This window comes from Barbus barbus (assembly GCF_936440315.1).
Source record: "Barbus barbus genome assembly, chromosome: 3".
NCBI lineage: Eukaryota > Metazoa > Chordata > Actinopteri > Cypriniformes > Cyprinidae > Barbus > Barbus barbus.
In genome coordinates this window covers 36778799-36790369 of record NC_136731.1, presented here as the reverse complement: position 1 = coordinate 36790369, position 11571 = coordinate 36778799, and the positions used below count along the sequence as shown (strand labels likewise).

The 11571-nt window shown below is 38.9% G+C and overlaps 1 protein-coding gene across 2 annotated transcripts; it reads left to right on the top strand.

Moving 5' to 3' along the window:
- Positions 1-370: 370 nt before the first annotated feature.
- LOC306857115 (histone acetyltransferase KAT2A) lies at positions 371-11214 on the top strand. 2 transcript variants are annotated; one of them, XM_079396817.1, is made up of 18 exons: positions 371-688; positions 1180-1303; positions 2195-2340; positions 2499-2588; positions 2748-2929; positions 4430-4621; positions 4714-4820; positions 5040-5144; positions 5285-5421; positions 6683-6891; positions 7023-7149; positions 7960-8070; positions 8162-8305; positions 8559-8673; positions 8765-8801; positions 9422-9485; positions 9577-9661; positions 9797-11214. In XM_079396817.1, exons 1-18 carry the CDS (start codon positions 491-493, stop codon positions 9988-9990), a joined length of 2367 nt encoding a protein of 788 aa, XP_079252943.1. In that variant the 5' UTR covers positions 371-490; the 3' UTR covers positions 9991-11214. The 2 variants fall into 2 exon arrangements, with proteins under 2 accessions (XP_079252943.1, XP_079252944.1); XM_079396818.1 differs by lacking the exon at positions 371-688 and adding an exon at positions 719-847.
- Positions 11215-11571: the final 357 nt, after the last annotated feature.

Below are 11571 nucleotides of genomic sequence, written 5' to 3'. Positions count from 1 at the left end.
TAGACATAGACTGCCAAAGCTAGTAAACGCAGAATAACCGGAATAGTTTCTTAAGATTACGATCCCTAATCACAAATGTGTAGAAACTTGTTTGCATTTACTAGCAAAATGTCTTGTGTCGTTTAAAAAAAAAAAAAAATCATAACCACATTAGCTTACTGAAGTTTTAGCAAAATTCTATTTGGCATTTTGCTACTAAAAATAAATGTTTAGACGTATCATTTTATTAATAAGCTTAATATATGCTCTTTTAAAGCGATATAGTGCAATAATAAGTAGCTCAAGTGTTTAATGCCCCCCAGTGGAAAGTAACGTAACGTTTAATTTCGTAGTACTGTCTATAATACATCTCCCAGCATGCTCCTGTAGTGCGCACGCGCAGTGCAGTGGTCAGAACGCGTATCGAAAACCATCACAAAACTTTATTTCAGCAGCTCAGTGTGGAAGTGAGCGCGGCTATCCTAGGAGGGGAAGATAGGAGGGTCCTGATATGGCGGACCCGGCGGCACAGAGCTCCGCGCAGTCCAGCGGCCCGGCTGCATCCACTCCGAACCCCGGAGCCGCGAGCAGCGACCCGGCCCGACCAGGCCTGAGTCAGCAGCAGTGGTCCAGCCAGAAGAAAGCCCAAGTCCGCTCGTTTCCGCGGGCTAAAAAGCTGGAGAAACTCGGAGTGTTTTCCTCCTGCAAGGTAACCGAGAGCTCGGCTCATAACAATAGAGCGAGAGCCCTGGCCTGTCATGTGTCAATGCTTCAGGAACAGACTGCAAACCAGTCTCGCGTGTTTCCTGCTACAAGTACAACTCAGACTCATCTTCATGAAGTAATAAAAGCCTAAAGACTATTTAAGGTTCGAAAATAAAAACACAAGAACATGAAAACCTCAATGGACTAAAAATGACAATTCCTTACCTATGCAGGTTTTTTTATTTAAAAAAAATGCTGTCAAAATGGGTAGCTTAATAGATTTATATAGTGTGAAACTAGTCTATGGTGGTTAATTAAATGCGTTTATTATATATGTTCTTAAAACATGCACCATATATTAGATATTTTCAGTATATCTTATTGTATTATGTCATGGTATCATCACTGCATCATTATGAATCAGAATGTTTTGACTGTAAATGAACCTGATGTTTACTGTCCTCTTTAAATCACAGCTGTGTTCTCTTGTCACAGGCAAATGATGCTTGCAAATGTAATGGATGGAAAAACCCCAATCCGCCGACAGCCGCTCGTATGGAGCTCCAGCAGCAGGCAGCCAGTCTGACAGAGGCCTGCCGAAGCTGTGGACACTCTCTGGGTAAAATTAATGCCTTCGTGTTGGTTAGCGTGATTTTGTGCCCAGCCAGTTGCCTTGCTTCTGGAAGTATTTAACATAGGGTTTTTTTGAAAAGCCTTTGTTTCAGACTTATAAACCATGAATCAAGCTATGAGGTGAACTTAAACACTACTGTTATTTAAGCAAAGTTTTTGAAAATCCGATGAAAAGACAAGACTGTGTAGTTAATGGCTTTAGAACTGCAATCTTTCAAGCATTGTGAAAGACAATCAGATTCAAAACAACAGCTGCATGTAAAACTATTGGTTTTATATATATATATAAAAAAAAGTTTACATTTATTGCAAATTATGCATACAAATATTTAAGTAGTTTGAGAACATAAGGAAACTGACTCTACATAATTTTTTATTGATTGGTGGAATTTTCTTTGCAGAATCATAGGTAATGTAGTTTATTATCAGGATTGTCGGTGTTATCAAAACAGCACACCATTGATTAACAACCTTGTCGCTCACAATATGTTTGTCTTCAAAATTATGGTTTAAATCAATTTCCCTGTGGAGAAAATGTATGAGATTTTTTTACTTTACTATGACTATTGCACCCTTTGGCTGCCTTATATAGACAGATATCTGAAAGTTTGCAGAGTTCAACACCGCAAAGTGTGAACTGTGGACATGGTCTAATTAATAGATAAGCAAATGCACAGAAGTAATAATAAAACGGTAATTGAAAGCAAGTGTAGCAAGTATCACCCTAAATGGACGATTTTTAAAATAGGTGTTATGCAGAGTTAAGCAGCATAAATATAACCTATATGGACACATGCTCGTATATGTTAACTTTGCAGTTTACACCATATAATGCATTGTTATTGTTGTTCACACTGTCTTGTGTGTTTATCTACAGCGGAACATGTGTCTCATCTGGAGAACGTGTCTGAGGAGGAGATTAACCGGTTGTTGGGGATGGTGGTGGACGTGGAGAATCTCTTCATGTCTGTCCACAAAGAAGAAGACACGGACACCAAGCAAGTCTACTTCTATTTGTTCAAGGTAAACAGGAAGACGAGATCTGCTTTTTTTTTTAAGTGCAAACACACCCAGGATGAGTTACTAACATGATAAAAATCCTCTAAGGTGTTTTTTGTTTATCTTTCAGATTACTATTTCACATTTTTGTTGTTTTGGTGACTGTTTGTTTCTTTTCTTAGTTGTTGAGGAAGTGCATTCTGCAGATGGGGAAGCCAGCGGTGGAAGGCTCTCTCGGTAGCCCTCCCTTTGAAAAACCCAACATAGAACAAGTATGTGTGTGTGTTGTGTATAAGAAAGGTGGCAAAAAGCTTTCTGCCAATCACAGTCCATGAAAAATGGGTGAGAAGAAGGGTGGGACATTTGTCTTTTAATGCAGGTTATTATTGTTGTGTGAGTTGATCTGCTCTCAAGATCTCTCTCTGCCTCAGGGGGTGCTGAATTTTGTCCAGTATAAGTTCAGTCATTTGGCTCCTAAGGAGAGGCAGACCATGTATGAGCTGAGTAAAATGTTTCTGCTCTGTCTGAACTACTGGAAGCTGGAGACCCCGTCACAGTTCCGTCAGAGGGCCCAAAAAGAGGACGCGGCCGCCTACAAAGTCGATTATACCAGGTATGTGTATTGTGTTGTAAATAAGTATATGTTTGTGGATTATATACATATAGATGCTGTAACAAGTGTTTTAAGTTGCACTGTAACTTAGGGCTGGACGATATTATCGTATATCGACGATGTCTTGTAAGTGTCGTGATGTCAACAGTCAGGTAAAAGACAATTATTGATTTTATTGAGAAAAAAAAAAGACAAATGATAAACCTAGTAAATTGCAAAAAAAAAAAATAATAATAATTGACATGGCCCCATAGTCACCATACATGTCTTTTTGCATGCAAGAATGAAATAATTTAGTAGGAGAGTTGGGAATCGAAAAGCTGTTCCAATGTTTGAAATCAGATCAGAGGGAAGGTTAGGAACCATGTTACTTGTTATAAAATAAAATTTTGATTCTTCTTCACGATTCCTGTATGCGGATTTATTGTGATTTCAAAAGATTCAACTGCAAGAAGAAATAGAACTCGCTTCTGCACTCGCACGCTGTTTGCTTCACACACAAAGCGCACGCATAAAAGCCGCCTCTTATATACGTGAACACTGGACTCAGCTCTCTTTCTCGCATTTTTACACATTCGAATGGACAAATACACACAGAATTAAATCAAAATATCCCATAAATACAATCGGTTATGTTAGAATACAAGGGTGTATGGACATGCATTGACAGCTGCCGCTAGTCATTAATGTTAATCAAAGAACAAAAGAAAAGAAAATCCTTCACTGATCTTGACTGAATCACTTTTGTAACCTCGGTTTATATTTTATTTGCCTGTTTTTCGGCGCTGACTACCATAATGGCAACATGCATCTGTGTATGCGATTTTGGAGATGCGTTCCAATCCTATTTATCCTTATTTAGGGTAAAAACCTATTCTATTTTGATCTGCAGTTTAATAAAAGTTAAACAGAAAAAAGAAAACTAGTAGCACTGCATGTGTTTCTGAATATTTATTTAAACAGAATGTATAATGATGAATAACCACAAACATGACAGTTATAATTAAAATACGCAAATTCCTTCACAGCCTATTAGTGCCCTATTTTTACAGATTTTTTTAAACAGTGTATACAGTATAATTGTTTAATTAATGGTTGAGGTGGGGCTTGGGTAGACTATATTATCGGATATCGCGATATTTTTTACGATGATTATTGATATTTTAATGTTAGTGGTCATGATATTTTTGACATATCGCCCAGCCCTACTGTAACTAGTTGTCAGAAAAAAAATAGATTATCAAAGATGATCGATTTGACTCTTGAAATGCTACATCATGTCAAAATTATATTTATTGTGAATTTTGCAAGAAAATTAACAATTTGAGATTTTTCTAAATAAAAATGACAAAACTGTCAAAATTCTTAGAATAATTTTTCTCCACAAATATTTTATTGCAACGTCTGGCTCAAAACAAGATATAATGTATTGAGTAATGATGTGTATGAACCAATACAATAACAGTTTTGTTTACTTTTTTGTGTGTGTGTGTGTTTCAGGTGGCTGTGTTACTGTCACGTTCCTCAGAGTAATGACAGCTTGCCCCGGTACGAGACCTGTCAGGTCTTCGGCCGCAGTCTGCTGAAATCTATCTTCACTGTCACCCGCAGACAATTACTGGAGAAGTTCAGAGTGGAGAAAGACAAACTCCCACCAGAGAAACGCACTCTGATCCTCACACACTTCCCCAAGTAAGACACAGTACCATCTTATCAATACACACTCCAGCACCATCACTCTCACATAGTATAATTGATTGTATTTGTGTGTGTGTGTGTACTAGGTTTCTTTCCATGTTGGAAGAAGAAATCTATGGAGAGAACTCCCCCATTTGGGAAGCAGACTTCACCATGCCAGCCTCAGAGGGGACACAGCTCGGGCATCAAACAGGTGTGTGTTGACTGTTGAGGTGGTTATTAGGGATTTTGTAATGTACCAACTTACTCAAATTTATGTTAAACAATGGCTTAAAACAATTCTCATGGCACATATTCAGCATACTTAAAGAAAAATAATGCTAACAGAACACAATAATTAATCTTCCTGTGTGGTCACCAGCATAGAGACCTAGCATTATGTTGCTTCAAACCCTTTTTCTTTCTGTCCTAGTGCTGAGTCCAGTCTCAGTGTCTGGCTCTCCTCTTAGTAAAGGCAGCAGTGGTTCAGCTCTGGGTGTTTCTGGTTTGGACGTTGCTTCCTCTGAACCAGTAGCTGGTAAGAAGATCCAGTTGAGGATTTATTTGTGAACTGTGAACTCTGTACATTGGCATTTAATTTAAGTACACAATCATTTATGCATCAGACTTGTGAATGATGTGAAAGATCATGGCAATCATTGTGATACACTATCTCAGGAGAGAAGCGAAAGCTTCCTGAGGCACTGACTCTGGAGGATGCCAAGCGGATCCGAGTTATGGGCGACATCCCCATGGAACTGGTCAATGAAGTCATGAAGACCATTACAGACCCTGCTGCCATGCTGGGGCCAGAGGTCAGCGTTCATCACACCCTTATGATAGCTTTAAAAGTATAGTTCACCCAAAAATGAAAATCTGATAAACATTATTTAAGATGTAGGAGAGTTGGTTTCTTCATCATTTTGACGGCATCCAATCACTGCAGAGGATCCAATTGGTGAACAAATGATGTAATGATATATTTCTCCAAATCTGTTTTGATGAAGAAACAAACTTATCTACATCTTGGATAGCTTGAGGACATTTTTATTTTTGGGTCAACCATTCCTTAAAGGGTTCATATAACGTTTGCTAAAAAGAACATTATTTTGTGTATTTGGTGTAATGCAATGTGTTTGTGGCTTAAGGGTCAAAAAACACTTTATTTTCCACATACTGTACATCATTGTTGCTCTTCTATGCTCCACATTTCTGAAACGCGTCGATTTTTACAAAGCTCGTCGTTCTGAGAACCGAGCTGTGCTCTGATTGGCCAGCTATCCAGTGTGTTGTGATTGGCCGAATACCTCAAGCGTGAGACGGAAATGTTATGCCCGGAAATATTGTGATGCCATGTCCTGGAGCAACGAGAATAAAACAATAAAACCCACTATAAAAGAGATGTACTTACAGGCTGTGAGTCAGAAGCGCCAGACTGTCCTTGCAAAGTTGGAATTGCCCTACTTTATAAAAACAGCCTTCGTGCACAGCTATCATTCTAGGATACCCTCCCAAATTCAGGAAATAGTCCTCCGTAAAATGCGCTGCACACACTTTAATATTTTGAACTTAACCACTGATTTCTAGTTGTGTCCTCTTTTGGAAGCCCAAACAAAGTACCTTCGCTTTCACAACGAAACACAGCATCTCCACGACATGGCGCCGGCGGCAGCAACAATACTACAGCGAGAATCATAGTTCCACCGCCTTTTATTGCGTATACATTTGGGCGGTGTTATGCAAATCTCCCCACACCATGACATAGACATGTGGGGGCATGTTTAAATGAGCTGTTTTAGGAGGCCATGGACAAGTCTTAACTCTTGTAAAGAATATCTCTTTGGGTATGAGACTTTAGTCTTTGCAACTTTGGGATCTTATCTGTGCATGAACAGCTTGTAACACTCCAAAGAGAAAGGAAAACTTGAAATCGCATCATATGACTCCTTTAAATATAGCATGAGGTTCTTCCATTCTGCATTAGAACGTCCTGTATTTTGTGATTTATACATTTAAAGAGTCAAAAAAAAAAATCTTCTAGTTTCATGAATGGTGATTTGTTTGCTGGTTTCCCAGACTAGCCTGTTGTCGGCAAACGCAGCTCGTGATGAGACGGCTCGTCTGGAGGAGAGGAGAGGCATTATTGAGTTCCATGTCATTGGTAACTCTCTCTCTCAGAAGTCCAATAAGAAGATTCTAATGTGGCTCGTGGGCCTGCAAAATGTTTTCTCCCATCAACTTCCCCGCATGCCCAAAGAGTACATCACACGTCTAGTGTTTGACCCGTAAGTCCACAGCGACCCTTTCCTTTTTCCAGAGCACCCACTACTTTCCTCAACCTTTAGCTGTCAGGTTTCATGTCTTGTTAGTCTCCCCTCAGCCTCTTTTGACTCTTGAGTCCTCTGTGTGACCTCAGGAAGCACAAGACTTTGGCTCTGATTAAAGATGGCCGTGTGATTGGAGGGATCTGCTTCAGGATGTTCCCCACTCAGGGATTCACAGAGATCGTCTTCTGTGCGGTCACCTCAAACGAGCAGGTCAAGGTATGAAGGCACACTTGATGGAAGCTAAATGACTCAAAGACATTGGTTCTCAACCAGGGGGCTTTAGATGACCTCCAAGGGGGAAGTCTTGTTTTGATTTAAGAGCATACAGTTTTTATAACTTAATTTTAATCACAGTTCACTATGGATTGAGGCAATCTCAGAATGCATTGCAATAAGTTTGCTCATTTTATTTTACATGGGCTTATAAAAACAAAAAAGCATTAATTCTGTATTTCTTTAAAAAATCCAGTCCACGTTAATAACAGAAATTGTTATATTAATATGTATCTAAATATCCCTTTTGTTATGTGGCATGGCATCAGTGTTGGGAAGGTTACTTTGGAAATGTGATTACAATGGATTACAAGTTACAGATTACAAGTTACCCTATTTAAAATGTAATAAGTAGTATAACTATTTCAATTACTTATTCATGTAACTGATTACATTTGATTGCTTTTTGATTACTTTTCTAAATTTCTAATGAATGTTTTCAACTGTTAATCATTTTCAAACCTTTAAAGCAGGCAGGGTTAACCTTACAGTAGTACTTAACACTGATTACTGTCAGACTACTCAAAATCATTCATCGTAACCCCCTTCGTAATCGTTAACATTTTCATAAGTAACTAATTTAATTACACATTTTTTTTCTCAGTAACTGTAACGGATTACAGTTACACTTATTTTGTAATTAAATTACATAATTCCATTACATGTAACTACCTACTCCTCAACGCTGCATTGGCATGTATCAATTGATGTCTTTCACTTAATTTTATTTGGTAATTTTTTGTGTGTGTTTAGGGCTACGGCACACACCTGATGAATCATCTTAAGGAGTACCATATCAAGCATGGCATTCTGTACTTCCTCACCTATGCTGACGAATACGCCATCGGCTACTTCAAGAAACAGGTACAGCTCCCGCCACGCGCGTATAGACGTTTTTCATTTTCTGTTTTACCACTGCGCAGCTTCACGCTTTGAACCCTCATTCTGTCCGTAGGGCTTCTCCAAAGACATCAAAGTTCCGAAGAGCCGATACCTTGGTTACATCAAAGACTATGAGGGAGCCACGCTAATGGAGTGCGAGCTCAATCCCAGAATACCCTACACCGAACTCTCACACATCATAAAGAGGCAGAAAGAGGTGAGAGTGCACAGATTTACCCTGCTGCAGGAGAGTAACAAATTGTGCTGGTTTATCCAGTGGTGTTGCATTGTGTATTGGTGTATATGTTTTTAGAGGGGGATTTTTTTTCCCCTTTATATATATATATATCTCAAAATATCCCAAATTGGCTGAACACATGAACCTTTTGTCAATTTGTCTGCACATCTAAGAGAAGGGCAAGGCAACCAGGCTAATGTTATGACTATGGGTTTGTTGTTGTGTGCTGCAGATCATCAAGAAACTGATTGAGAGGAAACAGAATCAGATCAGGAAAGTGTATCCAGGTCTCACCTGCTTTAAAGAGGGTGTGCGGCAGATTCCTGTGGAGAGTATACCAGGCATCAGTAAGTGTGCACTCATGTCTTCGTTACAGCTATGATGCAAATACAAAATTCCTCTGTTCTGACACACTCTCTCCCCTCATTTTTTCTTGAGGAGAGACTGGTTGGAAACCTAGTGCCAAGGAGAAGAGGTCAGAGTAGAATTTATGCATATTTATTCTGAAATCGTGGACCATCTGTCTGTCTGTATTAGATCATAGAGGAACTGCATCTTATGATTTTACAGTGATAGCATGTGTACACTTCAAAAGATTGGGCTCAGAAAGATTTTTTTAAGACATTAATGCAATTGACAGAAATCTTTTGTCATATTATTAATGTCTTTACTATTTCAAACAAATGCTCTTCTTTTGAACTTTTTATTCATCAAATAATCCTGAAGAAATGTATTATTTATCATCAAAAATACTAAGCAGCAAAACTGTTTTCAACATTGATAATAATATGAAAATATAATGTTTCTCGAGCAGCAGATCAGCATATTAAAATGATTTCTGACACTGACTGAAGTAATGATGCTGAAAATTCAGCTTTGCCATCACATGAATAAATATGAATATATCACAATAGAAAACTTTTATTTGTTTATATAATTAATTTTTGGTCACTTTGTGTGATATACAAGATGTGCCAAATTCTGCTGTTCTTAACAAAACAGCAGAATTATGTTGCGGTTCCTAATTAAGTTATTTTGTTTGCTTTAGGGGTTTAATGTGTGTTATTTGTGTATCCTCAAATTTTATCTCTGTAGTAAAGAGCTGAAAGATCCAGATCTGCTCTACAACATGCTAAAGAATCTACTCGCACAGATTAAAGTAAGAGGACTGTTGTCACTCACACATTAATTTTAGCACATTAACTGTAATAATCAGGTATATTCTCACCATCTCATCTGTGTGTGAGCAGACACATCCAGATGCCTGGCCTTTCATGGAGCCAGTGAAGAAATCCGAAGCTCCAGACTATTATGAGGTCATCCGCTTCCCCATTGGTGGGTACTAATATAATCTGCGTATACATTAATGAGATTTATTTATTCTGAAGAACAATATTAATCAGTAAAAGTCTATACAGTTTGAACAACAGCAGATTGCATCCAATTGAATAAACCTCTCCTCCTACTCAGACTTGAAAACGATGACTGAGCGTCTGAAGAACCGGTATTATGTGACAAAAAAGCTGTTTATCGCCGACCTGCAGAGAGTGATCACAAACTGCCGAGAGTACAACCCTCCAGACAGCGAGTACTGCAAGTGTGCCAACACACTGGAGAAGTTTTTCTACTTCAAACTGAAAGAGGCCGGGCTCATTGACAAGTAACGGGCATCTAGCCTAGAACAAGGGACCAGTTAGTTACTATAGAGAGTGTGATCACATACACGTTTAATCTGGATGAATGACATCCAAACTTGTCGAAAGTTGCTGCTTTCTGTTACTTTTTTTCTTCCTTATACAGTATAGTTATAAAACTCAAGGTTATATTGGTGTGTATGACTCTGCTGTGCCAGCGCATTAAGGGAAAATGAAAACTGAAAGTGTGTTCGATGTGGACGTTGGCTTAGGCAGAAGTCACTATTAGCAGTTCTGTTTTTCTGTCCCATGCGCCATGAAACGAATGACTCAAGAACAGTGCAAGCTGTTGCTCTACATACTGTACTCAAACATTTGGTTGTGTAACAAAATCTTATCCTGAGACTTTTACTGACCCGAGATGCTGCAGCCAAAGACGGACAATGTTTGGCCTGTAGTGATTGTCACTGCGGTGCCACCATTCTCTGCCAAAGCTGTTCGATACAGCCAGTTAGTCATATACAGGACGTGCCTATTCAGTATAAATCTGAAAATATGAGGGAAATGTTTTTTTTGTTCCGTCAGTGTTTTTTATTGAAGAAAAGACGGCTCATTCCTAGACAGATCACTTCAAGTAACAATAGTCCGTGTTTTTGTTCTCCTGGGGAATTACTGCTGTCCACTTGGCTTTGTCAGTGTCGTTGTTAAATGCTTATCGCTGTTTGCAAACCAATATTTGTCATCTTCAAAAGCTTTCAGCGTGTCATGACCCCTGGCATAACCATTCACCGTTTTTGCAGCCTGCTTTTTACACCCATTTGGGACCAGGAACAACTATTTCCATTTCAGTCATAACTGCAAAACACTTCCATCTGCTACTACCTAAAGTACTCATAATGGACAACTGCACAAACCTGTATTCCAAATATATATGTGTTTTCTCTGATAGCGCATGTTCTTTGCTAGTTTACCGTTCACACACATGGAACAGGACAGCTGGTTTATTTCTCAGTCTCTTGTAATGGGCATTTACTTGAATCATGACTTTGATGAACTGCTGCAATGTTGATGTATTATCAGGGTTCTTTATTTTTGGTTTTACTGTGGGACACTGATGACCCTCATGGAGAGGCCAGATGGGTGTGCTAGAAAGCGGTTGGCCATGGTTACATTTGGAAGATGCATGTAAATTGCTACAGTTCTATGTACTATAATTGTTTTTTGAAAATAAACAATTTTTTTAAAAGTTTGAGTAATTTTAGATCATTCTTCCATGCAGAACTGCTTCAGCTCATCCATATTCTTAGGACGTCTGGTGTGAATGGCTCTCTTGAGCTCATTCTACAGTATGTATTGGGTTGAGGTCTGGGCTTGACTGGCCCTCTCCAAAAAGTGGATATTATGTCTCCGAAACCATTCTGTGGTAGATTTACTTTGATTAGGGTCATTATCCTGCTGCATCACCCAGCTTCTGAACTTCCGCTTGCAGACAGCCACCTTGAGATTATCCTGTAGAATATCCTGATAAACTTGGGAATTAATTTTTCCCTCCACAATGGCAAGTGGTCCAGAGGCAGCAAAGGGGCTGCCAAATCATGATGCTCTGTCCAC